Source organism: Perognathus longimembris, chromosome 1 (genome assembly GCF_023159225.1).
Source record: "Perognathus longimembris pacificus isolate PPM17 chromosome 1, ASM2315922v1, whole genome shotgun sequence".
Taxonomy (NCBI): domain Eukaryota; kingdom Metazoa; phylum Chordata; class Mammalia; order Rodentia; family Heteromyidae; genus Perognathus; species Perognathus longimembris.
The window spans coordinates 74,491,867-74,516,461 of record NC_063161.1 but is presented as its reverse complement, the minus strand read 5'-3'; the positions used below and the strand labels follow the sequence as shown (position 1 = coordinate 74,516,461).

The following is a 24,595-nucleotide window of genomic DNA, read 5'->3' as shown; positions in this document are numbered from 1 at the left end:
TTCTATCTGTGGAAGTACTGGGACTCAAACTCAGGGCCATGAGCTTGCTAGACTAGTGCAATATGGCTGAACCACATTTGAGCATTCATTTTCCACTAGTTATTTTTATTTTGGGTGCTGGTCCTGTGGCTTAAACTCAAGGCTCAGAGGCTGTCCCTGAGCTTTTTTGCTCAAAGCTAACACTCTTCCACTTGAGGCACAGCTCCACTTGGGGTGGTTAATTGGAAATAAGAGTCTCAGAATTTCCTGCTCGGCCTGACTTTGAACTGTAATCTGCAGATCTTCAGCCTCCTGAGTAGCTAGGACTATAAGGCATGAACCATGGGCACCTAGCTCCACAGGTCGTTTTCAGGACAGGGTGGAGTAGGGGTCTCAAGGACTTGCTGCTCTGGCTGGCCTGGGTCTTGCGGTTCTCCACAAAGCCGCTAAGATGACAAGCGTGAGTCATGGAGCCTGGCATAGCCCGTGGGGAGCCTGGCACCTGACTCTACCCCTGCTACTTCAATCAGAATCCTTGCTTTAGGTCTTGGGTCAGAATCGTAGAAAAAGGAGAAACCAAGTCTCAGATGTAGTGAAGAGTCAAGTGGGCAAGCAAGAAGCAGGGAAAAGGGTTGAGCAGTTGTGTACTTCATCCCTTTCTGATGGTTGGTATTTTAAAACTGACTCAACTTTCAAGAGTCCATGTATTTTTATATGTTAGTTTGAGCTTAATTTCTTATTTGGGAAAAAGAGTCTTTTCTTTCTTTCTTTTTCAAGTGCCAGGTGCTGGTTGCTCAGGCTTGTAATCCTAGCTAAGCAGGAGGCTGAGATCTGAGGATTGCTGTTCAAAGCCAGAAGTGGCAGGGAAGTCTATGAGAGTCTTATCTCAATTAATTACTAACGCCCCCTGCCCCCAAAACCAGAAGTAGAGCTGTGGCTCAAGTGGTAGAATGCTAGCCTTAAGCAAAAAAGCTCAAGGACAGTGCACGGGCCTTGAGTTCAAGTCCCAGGACCAGTGCCAAAGGGGGGGAAAAAAAAGTACTTCTGCTAGCATAAACATACCCCAAGCTGTTAAGGCAGGAGTTTAGGGTTGGGTTATAGCACATAGCACAGTGCTTGCCTATAAGTATGAAGCTCTGTTGTCAGTCCCTCTCAAAAAACCTAACTACATGAAGAGCTGATATGTCTTCAAGTGACATTCATGAAGATTCTTTAGAAAGTCCCAGTGTGACACTGGCTACAGAAAGTCTGTGAGTTCCCTCCTCCTGGCTAGTGGCTTGGCCCTTGGTTAGCGAGGAAACTGAGACTCAATGGCTATTCTTCCAAGTATCCCCATGGCCCTGGGCAGGCTGGGAGAGCCCGGGGGGTCCCTGCTTCATGGAAGAAAACAACCCCCCCCACCATATGCTGTGGGTCTATCCTTCCCTGGGGGCTGCTTGTTTGAAGGCCGCTGTTTCATTCTATGCAGACCATAGGAGGGAGGGGATAATTGCTGCTCAATGCCTGGATCGATACTTCCCACCTAATCCTCTGCTGCCTGAGCAATTGGATCTAAAGCAGGAGGAGACCCTCTGTCCAGTCCTGTGGAGTCTCCAGAGAGAAGCAAGGAAGATGGATGGGCGGGTGTGCCTGGGGAGCTGTGGAAGGGACTCTGAACCTTGCCACGATACCTGACGTCCACCTTCATCCATGAGGAACACTACGGCGGTCATGGATCCACGGGTGACAGTGACGGCTTTGAGTTCAGCAGAGAGTGGAGACCAGGGGGCTGGAGTGGTGGGCAGCAGACTTGACCGTGATGTGCATGGTCCAGGCTTGGGGCTGGGAAATCAGAAGCTGCCAGTGCGGCCTCTGGCATCCTGAGGGCGCTGACGCCACCCACTCACAACTAGGAGATGACCTCACGTTGCTTTTCATTTTGGGGCCTGTACGAGGGCTTGAAACCCTTAGCCTTTTCACTCAAGGCTGCGATTCTACCATGTGAGTCACAGCTCCACTTCCTGCTTTTTGCTAGTGAATTGGAGGTAAGAGTCTCAGGCTTGTCTAGCAGGACTGGCTTCAAACTTAGATCCTCAGGTCTCAGCCTCCTGGGTAGCCACATCACCCTTTTAAAGAGAGAATGCGATTCCCCCAAGTTTACCTTGAATTCTTTTCCAAGTAGAGTAACAAAGGAGGTTAGGCAATGTGGAGCAACAAGGGGCTTTGCCTGAGTGACTGCTTAGTCTCAACCTATCACAAACGCCTTAGAAGTGGCATTTGCATGCAAGCAGCGGATGGCTGCAAGTGGGTCTTACTACTTAATTAAAGCTCATCACAGCACATCTTTTCTGAGCAATATTTTGTTGGATATTGGTTGAGTTACAGCTGAAACATCTTTGAACATTTCCTTTCATCCCACCCTGTTCCTGTTCTCCCTTGTCTGTTCCTATTAGTGCTCACATCCCCAGGACTTGGCCCAGGGGGCCTCGTGGCTGAGGCCCAGGCTCTGAAGCCAGACAATGTGGGCTTCAGCCTTGAGCTGCCACTAACTGGGCAAGACTGTGGAATGACACCTCTGTGCCTCAGTTTCCTCCCCTGTATGCACACTGCAGATGTCAGCACCTACCTTCGATGACTGCAGGGTGGGTGAATGAGCCCCTGTGTACAGTGCATGCAAGCTCCATGTGAGCACGGCGCTCCTCCTAGGCAGCATGCAATCCTAATGACCCACACGCTTTGAAGTCAGAAAGTCATTTCTTCCACAATTCTGATGCAAGTTACAGATGCTCAGTGAGCCTCAGTTTCCTAGTAAGTCAAATGGGGATGGGGACACTCCGTCTGGACTACCTATAATATTACCCATGACATGTGCATGCATATATGTGTACGAGTGTACATGCCAGCAGAGGAGTGTGTGTGTGCATGTACTTTCATGTATGTGTATGTGTGTACATGCCTGCAGAGGGGGGTGTGTGCGTGTGTGTGCCTGCTGGTGAGGCTCTACCATGAAGGCCCTTGCATCCTTCTTTTAGTCTGCTTACCAGGTAGACATGACCAAAAGCTGGCCAAAGCTTGCCCTGGGTGCTCTGTGAGGGCCCTTCCCCACCCACCCAGGGGCCAGCGTGCAGAAGGGAGCAGAGGGCCGGGCCCCAGTCATCCACATAGGCAGCCTGCCACCAGTCAGTCTGAGGAACACACACACACACACACACACACACACACACACACACAGCCCTTTGCAGGCATGCACACACATACACATACCTGCAGGCACACACACACACACTCTTCCGTGTGCACACACATACCTGAAGGCACATGCACACACACACATAAACACACACCTCCTCTGAAGGCATGCACACACATACACATATCTGTGGGCACATGCATGAACACATACACCTCTGCAGGCATGCACGCACATACACATACCTGCAGGTATATGCATGCAAACACACACACACACACACACACACACACACACACACACACACACACACACACACCCCTGTTGGCTGGCTCCCACAAAGCCTACTCCTGGCTGCCTTTTCAGGGCACAGCTGAGCTGCCCGCTCAGGCCACACCCCCCCGGAGCGGGAGGCCGGAGCCCGGGGCTCCCTCCAGACCGCCTGCCTGGGCACGCGCTGGAGAAGGAACTTGCCTGAGCAGCAGTAAAATTTTAATGCACTCTGTGGTGCGGCCATGTCATACTCGGTTATGGCAAATAATCCCAGATGCCTGCAGAGGTAAAATGGAGCTGTAATGTGCGTGCCTCCTAACCCGAGCTGACAGCGATGATGTACGACTACCATTAGCGGAAAATATCACTTCAACTAACCCATGATCCAGCTCCGCTCAGGGTCACGTTATCCATGAGGAACAAATTACACTCCCAAAGTAAATACAAATTTTCTACACGAAATGGGTACAAGGAGAAAAAAAGGAAGGGGGTGATGGGTTCCCTCCCCAGCACAGCACTGAGTGATGCAGATGACAAAGGACAGGACCAATCATCGGCTGACAGCACCGTGCCACCATCAGCTCAGCCAGCATGCACCTCAGCTGATCAACGCCGCACTCTCCCCTTCATGGCAAATACATAACCTGTGCAGATGTGGCTCCCGGAGTATGTGCGACCATTAGGGCTCCAGGTGCACCCCAGGGAGCAGCAGTTACCAGGAAAGGAAGGGCCCCTGTGGCCCTGGGGAGGGGCGGTGGTCCACAGAGACTCCCTGCTGGAGGCGAAGGTCACTGCAGGGGGCAGTGAGAGGGTTCAGGAGGGGGAAAACAAAAGTCACAGCCAAGATGGCTGTGGGGTGCAGCTGAGGAGCAGGGTGAGACCCCAGCCCTTCCTTAGTTTACAACGGCAGGAAGTAGAAGCTCAGAAGCTTCCAGAAGGGAAGTGACTGGGGCACACCAGCTCCGCGTACGACATCAATAGTACAGGGCACTACTCGCAGGCACACACTAGCTCCGGGCACTGAACAAAGCACAGATGGTCTCAACACAATGAAAAGAAGACTGGGTTCCATGGCCAAATATGTATGCTCTCGCTCCGTCCTAGTCAGCAGGCCACACTCCTCCTTAAACAATGTGGCCAGCGGGCAGACGCTCTTCCCTCTTTCTCCCTTCATGGTTGTTGCCCTGATTCAAATGCAAACTCGCACTCAGAAGCCTCACGGCCTAAACTGCCAAGGGACCAAACGGGACACACTCAATGTTCCCGGAAACTGCCGCTGGAGTGTCACTACCCACGTGGGCCGAGGGTGACAACGCAGAGCCTGGCCCACACTCCTGGGGTGGGGCACTATCACAGGTGCAGTGGCGTCGTCCCAGAAGCACTGTGGAAGGCACTGGCACTCCAGGGAACTTGTGAGAACTCCAAGAGGGCTAGCTAGAGGAAATAGGTCACAGTGTCATGGCCTGGCTGGAGGAAGTGGCCACAGGGCCATGGCCTAGAGGGAGGAATGGGGCCAGGCACAGGGCATGGCCTAATTTGAAAAAGTAGGTAGGTCATGGAGAATGGCCTAGCTAGGGGAAGTAGGTCACAGAGTCACAGGGCATGGAGGCCATGCTGCACACAGGCCACAGTGCATACAGGCCACAGGCCTCAGAGGCCACGGTGCACACAGACCACAGGCCTCAGAGGCCTCGAGGCACACAGACCACAGGCCTCAGAGGCCACGGTGCACACAGACCACAGGCCTCAGAGGCCACCGTGCTCACAGACCACAGGCCTCAGAGGCCACGGTACACATAGACCACAGGCCTCAGAGCCCACGAGGCACACAGACCACAGGCCTCAGAGGCCACTGTGCACACAGACCACAGGCCTCAGAGGCCACGGTGCACACAGACCACAGGCCTCAGAGGCCTCGAGGCACACAGACCACAGGCCTCAGAGGCCACGGTGCACACAGACCACAGGCCTCAGAGGCCACCGTGCTCACAGACCACAGGCCTCAGAGGCCACGGTACACATAGACCACAGGCCTCAGAGCCCACGAGGCACACAGACCACAGGCCTCAGAGGCCACTGTGCACACAGACCACAGGCCTCAGAGGCCACGGTGCACACAGACCACAGGCCTCAGAGGCCATGGTACATACACGCCACAGGCCTCAGAGGCCACAGTGTACGCAGGCTACAGCCATGGTGCACAAAGGCCACAGGCCTCAGAGGACACAGTGCACTTAGACCACAGCCACGGTGCACACAGGCCACAGGCCTCAGAGGCCGCAGTGTACATAGGCCACAGGCGGCCAGTTGCCTTTTTCGGGCATTCTGTTCTGGGGATGGAAAGCTGACCGCCACAGTGACTCATCCAGACATGGGGAAGCTGCAGGACGGGGGAAGGCACCCAGTCCCGGGCTCTGCAGACAGCCTCCACGTCCCCCCAGTCGCCTGTTCAAAGACCTCGGAGGGACAGGACAGAGTCAGGCACAGTGCGGGCGATGACACTGGCAAGTCCTCTCAGCCCCAACTTGGCACAACAGAACGTGGTGCATGTGAGGGGGTTCTGAGTCACAGGATGCGCTCCTCTGTTTTTTCTTGTGATCAGTTGTTCAGACTGATCCTAATCTCCTTTTATCACTGCTCCAAGGAACTAGCAGCTTCTATGTTTTTAGGCTGTGTTTTCAAGTGAGGGAGTGAGAGATCAGTGGAAAGTCCTAGAAGAATCTCATGGTTCTAGTCTTTTGTTCCTCTGACTTCAACGTGTGTGCTCTCGGCAGGCCGTGGACAAGGCGTGATGGCCGCTCGGTAACTGACCCTGTGATGTAGGCCTTCAGGTGGCTCCTCAACAGGGCAGAGGAAAGCTCTGTGAGATGGTATGGGGCCTGTTCCACTTCCCAGCAGTGACATTACCAAGAAAGGGTCAAATGCGGAGGCTCACCCCTGTAATCCCAGCTACTCAGGAGGCTGAGATGTGAGGACTGAAGGGTGAAGCCAGCCTGAGCAGGAAAGTCATGAGACTCTTATCTTCAATTACTCAGCAAAAAGCCAGAGGTTGAGCTGTGGCTCAAGTGGCGTAGTGCTAGCCTTGAACAAAAAGCTCCAGGAGAGCAGCCATGCCCTGAGTTCAATCCCCAGGGTCAGCACAAAAAAATAATTTCCAGGGGAAACTTAACTCAAGGATGACGGTGGTGGGAGTTTCAGGAGGACAGGATGCCCTGCAGACAACTGGCAGCAGGGTGACACAGGAAGAACCGGAAAATGATTTCACCCCCGACATGGTCTGGGAAGGGGAGAGGAAGTAAGGGGAAGGCACTGTGGAAACCCCAAACTGGACCGAAGGCTTCTGAAATTCAGCCAAGCACTGTAGAAACCACCCCCCAACGTGAGCACAGCGAGAAATGGCTTAGCATTGCTCGATGACAAACGTGAACTGTAAGCCACACAGAAGCGCAAGAAGGGCCTACATCCTACCATGTGTTGGGGCCCAGCAGAGAGGGCCCAGGGTCACTGGAGTGCACGTGGGTTTGAGTGCCAGGCCTCTGCACTTGTGCGGATGGGTACTGGGGAAAGGAAACACATTTTTTTCACACACTCTCAGACCAGGACTCTTCCCCTGGGTGGCGGCCCAGAGGGTGGAGGTGACCCCTTTCCTGGGCTGCAAATGAGGACAGCCCCTCACCGCTGTCTCCTGACCTGGACAGGCCTTCCAAACCAAGGGCAGCAGTTCCAGAAGCAACAGCTTCTGGAATGTTGCTGAGGCCGCGCAAACTTCACCGCGGGTGCATGGCGGCCCGCGAGGGGAGGGGCTCTGCCACGGGAGGCACCGGCCACAGGCCCGGTTCCGTTTGACATCTCAGCACTTTCTGGGTCTTTCCTGAGCCAAGTTAGGCATGTGGTTTGTGAGGCGTTGGGAATATTAGCCTCTGCGGGTTTTCTTAGAATCTGCCTTCTCTCACACAAGTGAACACATTTTATTATGAATTAACTATTAGATTGCACCCCAAGTGTGTGGGTCAGGGGAGGGAGAGTGGACGGAGGCCGTCAGTAGAGTCAAATCCAAATCAGCCAGTGTTCCTGGCCGGGCTGGGCCCTGGTGAGCCGGGCTCAGGATGCCAGCACCTTTCCCCGGGGGCTGTCTGTCCCACTGGCTTGTGCGTGCCTGCTTGCGTGCGTGTGCGTGTGCTTGGGGGTATTTACACACAATCATACAGCTATCTACGGGCATACGTGTGTGGTCATGGTGCAGGTGGAACGTGGCTGCAGCGACCATGTTCTTATGCTGAGCAGCAAAAGTTGCAGAAGAGCCAACATGGAGAAAGAAGACACTTCTTCTCTCTGGCACTTGTGGCAAAGTGGTAGGTCTTAAAATCAGTTTTAAAAAAATACAACTCTTCAAGCCCTGCCCAGTAGTCCTGACCGAGACCTTTCTTTCTGAGCCACAGTGAGTGGTGCTGGGACAGGCTGGGCTGGGGGGGGTGCTGTACAAACCATCCATTCATGCCCCCCCCCAGATGGCACTGCCCTGCGCCCCTGTGCCCCCCTCCCCACAGACAGCACTGTCCTGAGTCCCTGCGCCCCCTCCCCAGGGACGGCACTGCCCTGCACCCCTGCCCCTGTGCCCTGCCCCTGTCCTTGAGCCCCTGCCCTCTGCTTACACTCACAGGAGAGCCTGCTGTTCTCATAGTGCCTTAAAGCACGTCATTTGGTGAATGGGTGGGAGCTTCTGAGTGGCTCCACTCAGCCTACAGCGGGGAAGAGGCTGGGAACGGAGGCTGAGCCTGGGCTCCAGGGGGGTCCTGTGGCTTTCTAGAGGGCATGCCAGGCTTCCTCTCCCCGGGAACTTCTCTCCTGTGCCATATGGACATGCCTATATGGGGAGCAAGAGCTAAGATAGCGGAGCCCTTGCCACGGACCAGGCGTGGAGCCAAGGGTCTCCATTCAATGAGTACAAAGCACGGGGATCTGTGTCACCCACATTGCTCAGAGAAAAACCAAGGCGACAAAACAGGGACAGAGTTCAAGATGCAAGGCTGGGCTAGCAGACTCCGAGGCCCAGGAGCCTGACAGCAGGAAGCCTTCTAGGAAGAGAATGTTTTTGAGTGTGCCAGTACTGGGGCTTGTACTCGTCCTCACACTCTCCCTGGGCTTGCTTGTTCAAGGCTAGGGCTCTACCACATGAGCCACACTCCTACTTCTGGCTTTTTGCTGGCATGGAGGAAGAGAAGGAGGGAGAGGAGGGAGTGGAAGGAGGGGAGGAGGAAGAGGAGGAGGAGGCTGACTACTTGCCTTCACAGGCTGTTTCCTGCGCCGAGGGAAAGCTCCGTGTTTTCAGCCTTTCCCAGTCACTTCCACATTAATTAGTAAGGGTATCATTTTATAAATTACAGCTCCGTATCAGAGGAAAGCAGAGTTTATCTTAATTCAGTCAGCTGTGTGAAATGCAGTGCCCTAATTTTAGCCCGGCGCTTCTGGGGGTCCCCACAGGGTATGGAATTGACAGGTCCTCCGTGGAGGACTCCCGGCGGGCCAGACGGGTCTCGTGTTTGCCTCCCTCCAGCAGCCGTCCTAGTGGGACAGGGACCAGAGTGGCATCGAGCTCACCATTAGCAATTCACATTTGGATGCGAATCCTCCAAGCCGCACAGCAAGGTGGCTGTGAAAGGCTCCAGGGCTTGGAGGGGAAGAGCCAGAGAGTGGGCTGACAGGAGCAAAGCCTGGATGGCCGGCGCTAAGGTGGGTGGTACAGGCCAGGCAGTCCTGGTCCAAAGTGGAAGGCAGACAGGCTCAGCGACAGCCAGCACGGCTGTGGGGACAGAGGCCGCCTGGAGACATGGGGCTTGGGTGGAGGGCTGGGTGTCAGAGGAGGGCTCCCAGGTAAGGCCCAAAGGACCTTCAGCCCCATTGGGGGGCAGGCAGACCGGGAGCCCCCACGGAGATGCTCTGCAGGCCCCCTGAGTCCTGTGGTCTCTGTGTGCGTGGACCTGCGTGGAAGGACTCTGCAGGATCGACCCCAGTCACCTGCGCAGCACCCGTCCTCTGACGGAAATCTGGGCAACAGCAACCAGGGAGGACTCAGTACTGAGGAGGAACTCAGGAAGCACCCTGGGACCTCCAACATCCACAGGTGGCTTAGTCGTAGGTGACACCCCTGCCACCTTCTCCCGCTGCTTAGGACGGACAATGCCCAGGGGCTCTGTCTCCTCTTCTAGGGAGATGCCAGCTGGGTGTGACAGAAGGAAGAGCCCAGGAGCAGAGTGAGGTCGACCCCTGCACAGCCCTGGCACTGGCTGGAAGACCTCAGGCCAGGCCCTCTCGAGGTGCTGGCGATGCCCAGCGGGACGGGGCTCCGTGGCCATCAGTGGTGGCCACGCCACGAACTCTGAACCCTCACGTTCACCCCCAAGCCTTGCCCTGGCACCCACTCCCACTGGCTGCCGACACCCCAGGGGTCCGGCTGCCAGGAGCCGGAAGGCCCTACTTGTCAGTTAAACAAAAGAGTAATCGGCAGCCCTGCTCCAGTGTGTACTTTCCCTGTCACCCAACAGCCCATTACCGCGTCACCGCACCGAGCGCCCTCACCCAGGTCACTCTGTTTAAAATGACACGGTTAATGCACATGTCAGCGGCTGACAGGCCCGGCCGTCCTTCAGAGATGAAAACCCCACGGCGAGGCCGGCTCTTATCTGGGGATGCGCGCGGGTCTGTCATCCAAGTCAGGCAGAACATGATTTCTCCTGAGAGCACTTTTTACATTTCCAGATTTTAAGGAAATCAAATAAGCACCATTTGTCTTCATCTGAATATGCTTGACCTGCTCAAATGACGATGTCCCGCATTTCCTAACAGGCTACATGTGCTGCATGCGAATGAGCGGCGGGGCCAGCGCGCATCTGTGCGTCTCTTTGGGAGCATGGTGGCCCAGGAGGAAGGGCGATCAGGCTAGGGTTGGAACTCACAGTGGACCACCATCGGACTTGGCCAGACCCGCTGCACCAGGGACTGGGTCCAGGCCAGACCCAGAGACGGGCGGAGGGAGGACCAGCCCGGGTGCGGTGCCGAGCAATAGTGAAAGCATGACACTGGGTTGACTCGTTTCACACTCATAGAACACTAGAATACACACAAAGTGAAATCTGTTTGGCGGATCAGCATGGCTAGGAAGAAAGGGCAGCTACAGCCATCAGCTTCACTTTACCAGGTTTGCACTGATCTCCGGAAAGCTCCTTTTCTCTTCATCATGGCTCTGGGTGCAAGGTGGGCATCAGCCTTGAGACTCAGGGTGCACCTGCTGGAAGAACGGCCCCCTGCCCCTCCCGCCCAGTCAGACACACCACCCACGAAGGCCCAAGCAGACAAAACACCAGACAGCAGGTTGGCTGTGGATACGCACTAGCGCCTTTCATGTTCCCATCTTCACAACTGCTGCGGCGTGGGAGTCGCTTTTTAGAGAGTGACCTCGTATCACACACACAGTGCCAGGGGACTTGTTTACAAGACTGGATGTCACGTTGTAGGAAGTGTCTCTGCCTACCCCGCAGTGCAGGGCGTGTGGGGTGGGGTGTGTGCGGGCATGTGTGCAGTGTTCATGTGTTGTGCACAGACGGGCATCTTACCTTCTCTTCCTGGTCGCTGTCACTGTCACACTGAAATGAAGAAGAGAGAAGAGAGGTTAGGGTGGGGCTTGTGCTTTGCTGTGGGGACCCCCCCCCAGGCCCCCAAAAGGCACAAGTAAAGGAGGGCAGTGCGCTGGAGCTGGGCAGAATGCGTCTGCCCTGGTGCTGACCAGCACCACAGAAAGGAAAGGTCCCCCGGAAGCAAGCGCTGGTCCTGCCTGCTTCCCTGACACTGTGCCCCACGGCTCCTGCCGTGGCCGGGACACAAGGCGCTCCATCACCAAGGGGCTGCTCTGCTGTGTGCAGCATGTGGGCACAGGGAGCCACCCCTAGAATGGGGACACAGGAAGGCACCCCTGCCACAGGAACCATGGGAGCCATCCCTGGAATGGGGACACGGGGGGGGGGGAGGCATGGCCCTTTCAAGGGATCCATAGCAAAGCTGAACTCCCCAGGGAGCCACTGTGGCTGTCTCCAGGGACACAGCGGCCTCTGGGGGTCACACAGGTGACCTGTTGGGGCCCTGGCTCCCTACAGAAAACATGCCAGGGGTGAAAGGTCAGTTAACCAACCCCAGTGCAGCCAGCAGATTCACACCCTAGCCAACAAACAGATCCCCGGTTCCATCTGTGGACCTGGGTGAGGGCGACAGAGAGGGCCACAATGAACCCAAAGCTCTGGGTTCCCTGCTAGGAACAAAGGAGGACGGAGCACTGCTGCTTGTTAAACCTCGACAGTGCTTTGTTGCTGGCTGTGGTGGCTCGCCCTGCAAGCACTGCTCAGGAGGCCGAGGCCGGAGGACTGAGAGCTCAAGGCCAGCCTAGGGAGCTCAGGCCAAGACCTTGTTTCAAAACTAACTAAATAAAGAAATAAAGAGAATAAAAGAAATTAAAAAAAATACCCAGAGTGTCCTGTTCACAGCACTACTGGAGCAGAGCAACGGATGTTTGGATAAATGCATGCAGGCGCTTTGCAGCAGTCCCGGAGAAGGCACGGAGCCACACAGATGACTGACAGGACCAGAACAGGCCTGGAGCAACTCAGGCTCCAGCCACGAAGCTGGGTGCAAACACAGAGCAGGGGAGGCGTGCCCAGAGCTGAGCTGCGGGGAGAAGACCCGCGTGGGTGGCGGGGACCCTGCCACGTAAGGGACAGTCACAGGGGGAGTGGGTTGGCAGCCTCAATGCTGTCTGCACCAGGATGGTGCCTGGTGAGGGAGTGAAACAGATGGCAGAGCCATTCTGACGGGAGAACCAACAGGACTCGCTAACACGGGGTGCGGGAGGGAGCCGGCGCAGAGCCTGCTCTGTGCCAAGATTTTAGTGTGGCCACCTGGACATGCGAGCTGACAAAGCTAGGAGCAGAAATGGGGAACGGATCTGCCTCAGGCACCCACTGCTGGATGGAGACCCACACCACGTACAACAGTTTTCCCTCATCTCTACTTTCCCAGAACCGGAGGCTGAAAAGTTTTCTTGCAGCTAAGTGTGTCCATAAGATCTGTTTTTCAGCCACTGAGATCTGAAGTTTGAATTTTCAGGTTGAAGAGCTGAAAGTTCCAGAATAAAGAAAGCTCAATGAAAGGAGAAAAGGGTGGGGTGTGACAAGGCCATGATGCATGGACCCCAACAGCTGTGGTGCAAAATGTGGCAAAGCCTATGCACCAATCAGGATGTGAAGCTAGAGGAAGATCAAGCCCGCAAACCATCTAAAACAGCCTGCTCTGGACCTTTCTGTTGAGAAAACAATACGTCATCATATTGTTTAAGCTAGAGTGCTTTCAATGGAAGGCAACAAAGCCCCACACAAGGGACTTTGCAAGACAGAACGTGGGACTTGGCTTCTGTCCACACCCATGCTGTGCCACATTCTTTACAGTATGTCAACAGCCCAGTGACGCATATCATTCATTAGTAGGTACCAGCAAAAATGATACAAAATACACCAGAAAGGCCCAACACACTGATACATACTACAAGGCATGACAAAGGAAAACGTATAGCTTCTTAAAGTGAAAAGTGAGAAGAATGATGAACACTTTTTGAAAAGCGGTAAGAGAACACTCTGTCTACACCCTGCTCTTTGCCAAGAACATTCTGGAAGATCCCTTGGGATCACAGGAAAAGGAGGCCTACACTACTGTGCCTCACTGTCACGGGCTGTCAGACACGGAGTGGCTGTGGTTTGGTAAGGCCAGGTCCATCATTGCCCATCGTGTGTTCAACCTCAGCTGGTCTGTCTCCATCGCCTGCCTGAACTGTGCGTATCAGTCATATATGCTGTAAGTCAGGTCTCATCGATGGCACCACACATGGCATAAGTCATCGATGGTGTAAATCACGGATGGCCTAAGTCATGAGTGGTGTAAAGTCAGCCATGCATAAGTCAAGGATGGCATAAGTCATTCATGGCGTGTGTCATGGATGGCGTATGTCAAGGGCGTGGAGAGAGGAGGCAATGCAGACGCTGAGGACTCAGAACAACAGAAGGGACCATGTTTTCCACTGGTGCCCGGTGCGGCGCGGTTCAGGCCGCTCCTCTCACCGTGCTTGGCTCTCCTGTGATGCTGTCATCACAGTGACAGCTGAAGACCCCAGGATGAGGCTGCGCATGGCGGCAGGCGAGCAGGGAAGGACCGGGCCCCCACCCCGTCCTCAGAGCATGGAGCTTTCCATCAAAGTGTTAAGCTCCCTGCTTTCCAGCAGTCCAGTTCTAATTTCAAGGTCCACTTAATTCTGCATCAAGTAATTACTGCTATACCCAGAAGCACCTTGTCTCCAGAGCTAAGCATATGGCGCAGGGCTGGGGCCTACTGGTGCCCATTATGGAAGCAGCACGGGTGCCAAGCCCATTACGGGCGTGCAGGCCCACACCACATGCGGGTGAGTGACGGCTCTGCCCAGGCCGTGCTGGAGCGTGCCAACGCAGCCCGGCTGCCCGGGGCCCCATGGTGCACGGCAAACGCTTCCCTGTCTGGTATTAAATTCCCACACTGACCCCAGGACTCCGCCGTGAGAGCCGCAGGAGCGCGCCATCCAATTTACAGCTCTGCTCTCTGGAGCCTCGAGTGCCAGCCCCTGGCAGAGACGGATGATGGTCAGCCCTTCCAGCTCATAAATTATGCAAAGGCAATAAATGCACTCGGCAAACAGGGCTGACTTTGCCTAGCCTGGCTCTAAGCACACTGTATAAAAAAAAGAAAAAGTGGAGCCTGACACAGACAAGGGGTCTATTGCACCATAAAGGGTCTGTTGACAAGCTGATAGAGGCCGCCGGCCCTCGGGGGCCCTCTGCCTGGCTGGTGGCGTTTTACCAGCTGTGCTATGATGAGGGAGGCTGGGTAGGGAGAATTCCTGCCTTTCAAAGGCCATGGGGTAGCACACCACAGCTCTGAGCCGTGTGCGCAGTGATCCTCAGTCACCGAAGGTCAAAAGCAGTGTGTGTGCCAAGCCCCCACGCAGCCGTGCGCGCTGGTGCGGCGACGCATGAGGCGAGGAAGGGAAATGTCCAGTGCAGAACTGTGGCTCCCCCCGGGCTTGGCTGCTGCAGGCATTCTGACAGAGGCCGGCTCTGGCTAGTGTGGTAACAGGTGGCACACCGACCACCACTCCGGGGACAGAGATGTCTGAGACACATTTCTGAAGCTGTATTTTCCTCCATGCTCAAGAGCAAGGGATATAAAAGGCCCGTGAATGTGTCCACCCAAGGACCCATGCCCACTCAAGTCTCCAGGCCACTGAACACCAGAGTGGCACACTCGCATATCCAAGCCACTGCCCTTGAGTTCAGAATCCAGAAGGGACTCCATGGAGGCCTAGCCGTCACCAGCACAATTATAGCCCACCCAGCTCCTCCTCTCTGTATTTCCACACAGCCCACGTGACATGGGCCTTTCCCAGTCTCGTTCCACCCCTTCAACCCTCCACACCAGCCACCAGCCTACCCAACAGCATGCTCTTTAAAAATGTCACCCCAGTTACTCGGGAGGCTGAAACCCGAGGTTCACGGTTCCAAGGCCAGCCCAGGCAGAAAGGTCCACGAGGCTCTTTTGCAACCAACAGCTAGATGCAGTGACATAAAGCTGTCATTCCAGGCCACGCGGGAGGCTGAGATTCCAATTCCATGTCTGGACAGCAAAGTAGGCCAAGCCTCCATCTCAACCACAGAGCCGAGTGTCTGACTCCAGCGACCACAGGAAGCTAAAGCAAGCAGATCCAGGTCAGCAGTACTTCTGGGGGGCAGGGGAAGCAAGACCCTGGCTCAACAGGAACCAGTACGAAAAAGGGGTTGTTGCAGGTGTAGCTTCGTGGTAGATTATAGGCTCCAAGTGCAAACCCTAGTACTACCAAGAGAAGCCAGTTAAGTATTTATTTGATACTTTTTACAACTCTCCACACCCTTCATACAAACATTGTGAGAGAAAAAAACAAAATCATAATGTTCAGTTAGTCTGATTACGTCCTCACATGACATGCTGAGGCTTTGGGCTTAGTCAGAATAGTTGGTCTGGAACATCGCTTTACAAGATGGCTGACTTGTCTACCCCCTGCCCGCTTCCAGCTGTGCTGTGTGTTCCCAAGGCTCTCCCTGGATGGCCTGGGGGATTTCTTCCACAGGCACCATAGGCTTGCTCTTCCCCTGGATTCCCGAAGGCAGGGCCCTCCCTCCCTCCCTCCCTCCCTCCCTCCCTCCCTCCCTTCCTCCCTTCCTCCCTCCCTCCCTCCCTTCTCCCTTTCCTTCCTTCCTTCCTTCCTTCCTTCCTTCCTTCCTTCCTTCCTTCCTTCCTCTCCTTCCTTCTTTTCTTCCTCCCTCCCTTCCTTCCTCTGTTCAGTCTCTGATGTCTTTGCCTCCCAGATGCAATGTGTCTACATACTGAAGTCCAGGAGAGCCTCTGCCACCCGTGGTTCTGCCATGTTTACACGCTGAGACTATACCCTCTCGGCGTCACCTTTCCAACTGCATGGCTGCAGGAAAGTGATTTAAACTGGTCCACAGGCTAGCTGGAAAATGTGATGAATAGTAGCAGTTGCAAATAACAAGGCAGAGCTACACTATGGACCACTTGGATAGCCCCAGTGCAGCTTGTGTACGGATGGTCAATTCTCACTCTCATGTCCCCTTGCCCTCCTCAAGCGAGCCACACCAGACAGCACCTGTGCTCAGCCCAGGCCTGAGCCTTCCCACCTTGTCCTGCCAAAGTGTCCCCAGGGCTGCATTCAGGTACACGGACAGGACCTGTCGCCCCTTGACTCCATTCCCCACATATCCATCCTCTCTGCCCTCCACCGCTTTAGCTCAGGGCTTTATCATTCCAAGAGCCTGCATGGGGGTGGCTCAAGGGGTCCAGTGCCTGGCCAAGAAACATTCAGTCTCCAGTTTGAATCCCATTACTGTCTTCCTTTTTCCCCTAAAGAGGCCAATGGCTGCATTCCAGGCTTCAGAGCTACTTCCTCCAGTACAGGTCGTGAGCAGAGTGGACATCCCAGCTCCAATCCGGTGGTGACGCTCCCCAGCCCCATAAGACACTCTCCTCCCAGCCTCTCCCCCTGCACAGGGCTGCTGCGGTGCTCTGTGACCAACACCCCAGGCTTGCTTTCCTTCTCTTCAATTCCCAATACATTAGGGAGTGGTACTTTTGTAAAACACAGTAACAAGAACCAAGGATGGTGGCTCACACTTGCAGTCCCAACTTCTCGGGACATCTGGATCCTGCAAGTTCCAGAGGCTTGGGTGACACAGTGGCACCCTATTTCAAAAGAAAGCAACATGTATATGGAGTGTGTGTGTATTACATTTCTGGAAAAACCTAAATCCATGCCATAGCATTTCTTTACGAGGATGGTAGTGTTTTCTCTGAACAACCACACTACAGGGCACACACTTGGCACCCATAGCTCAGGGCTGGCCTTGCTCTGTACCCTGGAGTGAACCAGCCCTCCCAACTACACCCTCAGGCCTCCTCCTCAGCTACAGGAGATCCTTTTCCTCCTTAGTCCAGAGGACTCACGAGGCCCTGGGCTGTGTCTCTCTGGTGTCTGACTCACTGCCCCTGGACCTAGTTGGGGCTCAGGTACACAGTGAAGTTAAACAACCTCATTCGTCTTGAGAATTGTTCAGTTTGATGCTCCATAGCTTAAGCAAAGCATGATTTAAAAGACAGGGAGCCATGGAGACCAAGCCGAGAGCACTCACTGATTGGGCTGCTCACTGCTGGAGCACACCAAAGTGTTAAAATTGCTAGTAGAGCCAAAATGGGGGCCCAGAAGAAAATGTCTCCCATTGAAGTGACTCAAAGATCTGATTACGACTGCATCATACTCCCTCAAGAGGAAGCCTTCCTCATTTCCTTTGAAAAATCTCAGTGCATGGGTTTTTAGGACTTGGTCCGAAGGGAAATGCGTCAGGATCTGCCACACCTCTCGTCTTGCTGAGAACGGAGGGGGGAGATGGCGTCCTAGGCGCTCCGAGGTGGAAGGTACCGGTCACCCCGAGACAGAACACGTGCTTGCGCAGGAGGCGGCGATGGCGGTGACATTGAGCAGGACACAGCTCTCTATTCTGCTCAATGGAGCTTGCTAGAACACTTATTTCGCCTCTCCAACACATTCATCATCACCACCAAAGATGTCACAGCTGAACACCACTGCCCAACAAAGTTATTTTATTCTCCTTTGTGCCACAAGGAAACGAGAGGAAAACCAGGGGGACCCCCAACGCGGGGATGACGGTGTCGAACATCAGGTGCAATTTAATCTTGCCACTCAGAAAACAAATGGAGGCCCCTTTGGGGCCGGTGGCTTATCTGAGACCAAAAGCCATCCCTCCCCTAAAAGCAATTTGAGGAGAAGCCACCATCTTCCTGTGCGAGGGTCGCTTTTCTGTGCCACCCACAGAGCCCCACCTTCACGCTGGTGACGATGCTCACTGCTCTCGTTGGCTTTGGACTCTAAGTGGAATTTAAAGCGACTGTGGGGCCCGTGAGGTGAAAAGAGCATTTGAATCCTGAAGATGGTTTCAGGTATGTTTACCAAGGGTCTTGGCTCTTCAAGGGTGGGGGGACTGAGCTCCACCCGGAAAGCAGAGCTCATGAACCCGCAGCCATAGCCTCCTGCTCCAGACAATGGCTCAGAAGAGGTGAGCCCTGATGGCCACACCCGGAGCCCACCTGCACAGAACTGGCAGCCTCCCTCCCTCCAGCTGTCTAGGGAGCACTGCCTGGAAGTTTCTGGAATTCTCTGTTATACCCTAGCATTCTTGACTGGGGCATTTTTATACATTTAAAAGAGCCTGAGCTCAAATAACAATAAGCCGAGTGATTTGAGGGGTGAACGGGGCTCCCACATTTTCACACAAGCATGTCCCGTACACTGGTCCCTTCAGACCACGCTCACAAGGAGCAGGGACACACTGTACACAGAAGCCAGCCCATCCACACGCTAGTGCCCAGTTCACGTTAACTCCCGTGTGCACTCTGTACCACCTTTCAGAAACCAACCTGAATGCTGGAAATTTCCACTGGCTCATTAACTGCTGCTGGGCTCTAGGGTGGGAGGGGACAAGGGGATATATCACACATCTTTAGAGAGTTCAGCACCTCCCACCCCACAGGACTCCACAAAGAACCAAGGTTCAGTAGCCACAGACTTCAGTTGCAAGAAAGCAGGTGACATTTTGTCAAGCATAAACATACATCAACCCCAGAGATGAAATTCACTTAAAAGCCAGCGCCCCAAGCCTTGCTGGTGGCTGGATTCAGGAACCCCTGCCTCTCTGCAAAGGTGAAGCTGAGCACGTCAGGCCGGGCGATCGTAGGCGATCTATCTCTCTGAAGCCTGGGCAGCAGGTCCTTTGCCTCTCGGATTGATTTACTGATCCTCAGTCATCAATAGCATTAATCTCAACCTGCCTGGGGACCGATTACAAACGACTTCGAAGCAGTTTATTAGGAATCCACAGTCTTCTCCAGGGGGGCTGGGCGGGCTCCGAGGGCTCCCGGTGTGACCCTCCTTCCAGCCCTGAGGTACTTCCAGCTGTGCCGGGGATCAGCCCCCAGGGTCACAACTCACACTATTTTTTTTTTGTTTTGTTTTGTTTTTTTTGAGTCCTGTGTGAACTCCCACAGCCCACCCTTGCAGAGGACTGAAACGGGAAAGAGTACATGACAGGTTAAAATAATACGAGAGTCTAATTTTTCCCCCGCTGTGTTGTGATCCGTGGAGGCCGCCCCAAGCCTCGCCCCGCTCTTCCTTGCCTGGGAAGCCAATTGCTTTGATTGCAGTGATATGAACGAGCTAAAATGACTTGCCCTTGCTTGTGAGGCAAATGGAACATGCTAATAGAACTTATCGCATTACCCGCTGCAGAAGTGCCATAGCTCATTACTTTAAGATAAAAGAATATCATCGCAGACGGCAAGCAGAATTGACTTTCGGAGGCCCGGCTTGATGATGATTTAATCAACTGCTCTCTTTCACTTCTCATCGCTGGGCCTGTCGCTTTCCCAGGTGCCGTTAAATGAGACACTCAGAAAAGGAGCGGAGGGAAAGAAATTGCTGTCATTACTTTTCAAGAAAGGAGGTATGCAAATGTGCGGCAGAAAGATTGCGTTCATAATGGCCGGGGTAAAATACAAGGATCATGCTTGACAGGTGAGGGCAGGCTATTTGTCTGTCCTTAAAGCGGAGCCACGGGCCTCATTGAAGGAATGTGCTCCGTAAGAGAAACTGCAAACGAGAGGCCCGCGGCCAAGGTCCAGGCAGGGGCCAGGGCTAGGAGCAGGGAGGGGAGGGGACGGGAGCTGCCGACTCAGCAAGCTCAAGCTATGCATGCAGGCAGACAAGAAAGCCCACGGCCCATGGGCTCTCGGAAAACACTGCCTTTTTCTGTCCTTCAGCGGCACCTACAGTGCCGCATGGCCTGGGTTCCAGTCCTGCACGTTCTGCATCCAGCCTGGGAAGCCTTGGGAAGTCCCTTCACCTCTCTGCCCTTCTGTTGTGCTTCTGCAGAGCGGGGTGATTCACAGCAGCTGTGGCAGGCTATGGGGGACACTGACCCAGGCCCGACACCCTCCCCCCCCTCTCCAAGCGCCACCTGCACGGTGGGGTCAGGATGCGTGGCGCAGGTCTTCCTTCCCCGAAGGGCCGCCGGCTCACTGTGCACTCCCTGCCCTTGGCACCCACAATTCTCTCACAGAATTGCATCCCCAGGCAGATGGCCAGCCCCTGAGACGGCTGCCGGTGGCCCCCAGGCCCACCCTAGCGTGGGCCTGAGCACCCCTAAAGATGCTCATGTCCTACCGTGTGGTCTGCACCAAGCTGCCCATGGCACCCCAGACCTGGTAGGAAGCCGTTGGTGGTGGTGTGGGGCTGCTAGGCAGGTGCTCTACCACTGGAGCTATGCCCCCCCAGCCCTTTCTGCGTTTAGTTGTTATTATTTTTGATACAGTCTTATATTTATATCCAGGTCAGAAAAGAATCCTGAAATAGGCCCAGAGCAGTTTACCAGCCCTCGCAAGGTTCTTGAGCCAGTTCTGTCCCTGCAAGTCCTTGTACGTAGCCGGGTCGGTGTGCCACCTGCCCACAGGTAGTGTGTGCCCAATACGTACCGGGCTCACCAGAAGTAGTTACAACTCTGGGGTGAGTGGGCTCAAATCCCAGCCACACAGGCTTGAGTGTGTGGACTTCATGGCCTGGAATCACCCTTCTTTAAGCAATAAATGGGAATAACATATTTTGTGGGACTTTTTGTTGTTGTTGTTAGATTTAAGTGTATGTAAACACATTCACGGCCAGGAAGAAACACTAACTTTTCTATGAAAGATAAGTTATGTCATGCACAGAAATGAATAATTACTTAATAATTGCTGAACTGATGGGTTCAATTAGTGTCACTTTATTGCCACAAGGGAAATATTGTGTAATATTTTTGTAAGGTTTTCTGCTCGGGAGGTTTTTGAAGATGATGTTAAGGCTGCAGAAAAGCAAAGCAACCACCAAGACAAAGAAAAACACAAGCAGAAACTAGCAACAAGGGGAACCTTCCCACAAGCAGTGTGTGGGCTTTGTGTATCATGATTTTCACTTTTTAGGTGAACATACCTGGACTTACTCTTCAAGCAGTGGCTGGGAACTAAAGTAAAAGGCGTGGGTACATGGTGGGAATCTGTGAGGATAGGACATTTTCAAATGCTTGTTCAAATTCAAACAAGCCCGTTGGGGCAGATGTGGAAGATACCCAGTGATGACTGGAAGCAGAACGCTGCCCAGAGGTCTGGACAAGCAGAACCAGGAGGGACCACACAGTCCCGCAGCCACTGCCCGTACACCAGCTGGATGAAAGGCCTAGTCTGATGGAACCCACCAGCAGAGCAATGGAGAGAAGAGAGGGAGTCTCCCAGCAGTGACTGCACAAAGTGAAAGCAGATGAGACACACTCAAGAGTGCTGCACCCTCTGGGGACAGGTGGATGACTGCCCCTTGGCTACATGTGAACTATTGGCTTCCCACACCACCAGTGTGGCATGGTGTAGCTTCTCTGAGTGTGCCTCAGATCTCTCTAAAATCCTGCTCCAGCCTGCACATGGCCCCCGGCAGGCGCCCAATAAATACATGTGGAAGAATAAATTAAGAAATGACATTAACAGAACACCCGAGGGAAGATGTTGTATGAAGTGTCTAATCGGTAAGGTCAAGGAAAATACAGTGGTTAGCTGGGAACTGGTAGCTCACACTTGTAATCCTAGCTAGTCAGCAGGCTGAGATCTAAAGGATCATGGCTCGAGACTACTCTGAGCAGGAAAGTCCATAAAACTCCAGCCCCAAAATAACCAGAAAGAAGTTAGGCTGGAGGTGTGGTTCAAGTGGTAAAATGCCAGTCATGAACAAGCAAGCCAATGGAGTTCAAGGCACTGACTTCAAACACTGTAATGGGAAGAAAAAGAAATACAAAGAAGTCAGCAGAATGGGCACTAAGGCATCTGTGGAAATACAGAAATAGAGTAAAAAAAAGGCAATCACTTCAAGGTGAGAATCAATCCTAAGAAACAACCATGCACTCAAGTGAATCAGGCTGGAAGGCCTCTCTCTTAAGAAAACCAGGAAACTCAAAATCCTGACATTGTCCTTTCACATTTGACTTACTTCAAGCCAACCAAAGTGACTGGAATTAGAGAAGAAAGGGGAACACGGAGGTAGGGAGGTGGGGGGGATGATTGGGAAATACTGAGGCTGCGATAGGGTGGTGATAGGGAGATATTGGGAAGATGGCCGCCTCTCACTGTGCTGGAACAAAGTAGCCACACTATCCACGGTTCCCCAACAAGGTAGGTATATATATATATATACATAAAAGCAAACGCATGAGAACAAAGAGTTTGACTAAAAGCAAATGTGTCTTGAGCCACATTGATTTATACAGGCTCAGAGAAGCGCCATGAAGACATCCTGAGCTACCACTGTCTGCCCTCCGCCCCGATGCCTTCCCTTCCCTCCCAGGGCGTCCATGTTGGTGCACTCCCTGTGCAGACACCATTGTGTTCCTAACCAGGATTTTAAATGCCATCCTACTCAACAAGAGTCTTTCAGGATCGCTTAAGAACCCAGCCTTCCGTATCATAAACAAGGATGGGTAAGATTACCAGAAATTGTCTGTAAGAAAATACACATTTCCAAGATAAAAACACCCACTAGTCTGCCAGTCTCAAGTTTCCTGTTTTGACATACGATATGCAGTAATTTGGTATCCACCATCTCTTATTAGAAAATGAATGTGCTATTTTTTTTCTGAATGCTGCAATTACAATAATTGAATTTAAAATGGGGATTGAATTTCTCTATTTGGAGGAAAAGAATAATTGTATATTTCTGATTAAAATCAAGGGGACTGAAAAGAGGTTGTACGAATTCCAGCTTCAGTCTCCCCTCCTCCCGGCATGGCTTCCCGTCAGGCCAGGAGAGCCGTTAGCCAGAGCCGAGGCTCACTGGGCAGGAGAAGTGGGCCAGGCCTCAGCAGTAGCTCCCCGCCTCCCCCCCCCCCCCCCCCCGGGCCTGGCCTGCTTTGTCTCCTAGCCTCAGTCACAGTACCCCTGTGACAGAGGAATTCAGAACACCCGGCACTGCACTGTCACCTCTTAAATGGCAGCCATGATGCGGTGCCCTGCTGTGTCAAAAATTAAGAGTTAAAATGCAAGGAAAACAAACAAGTCTTTGGGTTGGAAGGGCCTGTCCCCCTCTAGCCTGCTATGTTCTGGAGTGCTCTCATTTCTCCTCCTCAGAGCCTCTCTGCTGGGAGGGGTGAGGGCAAAATGGGGCACACCCTGGGGCTCCACTTCCTTTGTTTCACCCCCAAATGATACGCCAAGCCCCTTCCAGGTCCAGGATGGTGAGGGTGAGCCTGCTCTCTGCTGCCTTGCTGTCCTTTTATTTTTGAGGGTACCATCTGGTCTTCTTTGCTCCCAGGCACTAGAGGCGAGGGCGAATTTACTCTCCTCACTCTGACGTGTGCTCCCCATAAGATGAGCTGCTAAGAAGAAAGTGAGCCGGGAGGATTCTCTACAGTGTGTCCTATCTTAATGAAGACACATAGCTGACACGTATAGAGTGCACAGGTGTGAACCCTGTGACACCCAGGGACACACCTTTTGCCCCGGGAGCGCTCCCCAGGTCTCTAGCCAGCCCTGCCTCCTGGGTCCCCACCCTCATTTGGCCCAGGCTAATGCCAAACCAGTGTTCTGCTTTCTGTCCCTCAGCATTCATTTGTATTTTCAGAATTTTATACAAATGGCATCACACAGGATGCACTCTTTGTCTGGTTTCTATCATCCACTGCTTGTGATCCTGACGACTAATTAAAAAGGAACCTCCCAGCTCCCAGGCAGCGGGCGTCCCCTGAGGCTGCCCGGACAGTTTACTGCGATCACCCAGGACCAGGGCCGATTACCGGCTCTGACTTTCCTCTTAGGCTTTATTATGTACTTCAGTAATCAATACGCACTTCTGTGGCAGAGGGTTTATTTTACGCTATAAATCCAAGGAGGAGAGAACGGTATTAAGACATCGGTATAGATGGGCTCGGGTGCTCTGTAGTTACAAGGAGAACACAAGCAACAGACTTAAATCTAAGAAGGTTACAGAGCAGTCACTGCTCCTGGCCGGGTGGCAAGGGTCGTAAAAGACTCAAGCAAGATGTACAGCGATGCTACTGCAAGCCAATGTGGTGTCAGAGCAAACCCCCAAACCAAACAGGCTGGCGGCTCGCTTGTCACTCCTGAAGGAATCAGAAGCCCAGACCTGGGGTAAAAAGGAAGAGCCCCTCTCCCAGGAAGCCCCACACAAGGGTGGTGTCAGCTGATGGACTCCCACTGGCTGGAAGGCAGCCTCTTTTGTAGGGCCTCCTGGTCTCAGGAGGCGATTTATTCTCGCCCTAGCAGCTCCTGGCCCCTGGGCTCAGGGTAATTATCACTGGAGCTTCTTTTCTCTAGCCCGCCCCTGGAGACCCATCTTTCCCTTCAAAAGCAAAGGGGTCAACTCCTGCAAGGAGAAAGAGAAACAGCTAATAAACATATGAA

The 24,595-nt window shown here is 53.6% G+C and overlaps 1 protein-coding gene across 3 annotated transcripts in view; it reads right to left on the bottom strand.

Moving 5' to 3' along the window:
• The window catches only part of Auts2 (activator of transcription and developmental regulator AUTS2), an 830,583-nt gene that overhangs the window by 195,030 nt on the left and 610,958 nt on the right, over positions 1–24,595 (bottom strand). For all 3 annotated transcript variants that reach the window (XM_048369549.1, XM_048329288.1, XM_048329291.1), the window contains exon 5: positions 11,032–11,061. In XM_048369549.1, the coding sequence (XP_048225506.1) occupies positions 11,032–11,061 (30 nt within the window). The remainder of the gene's footprint in view (positions 1–11,031; positions 11,062–24,595) is intronic.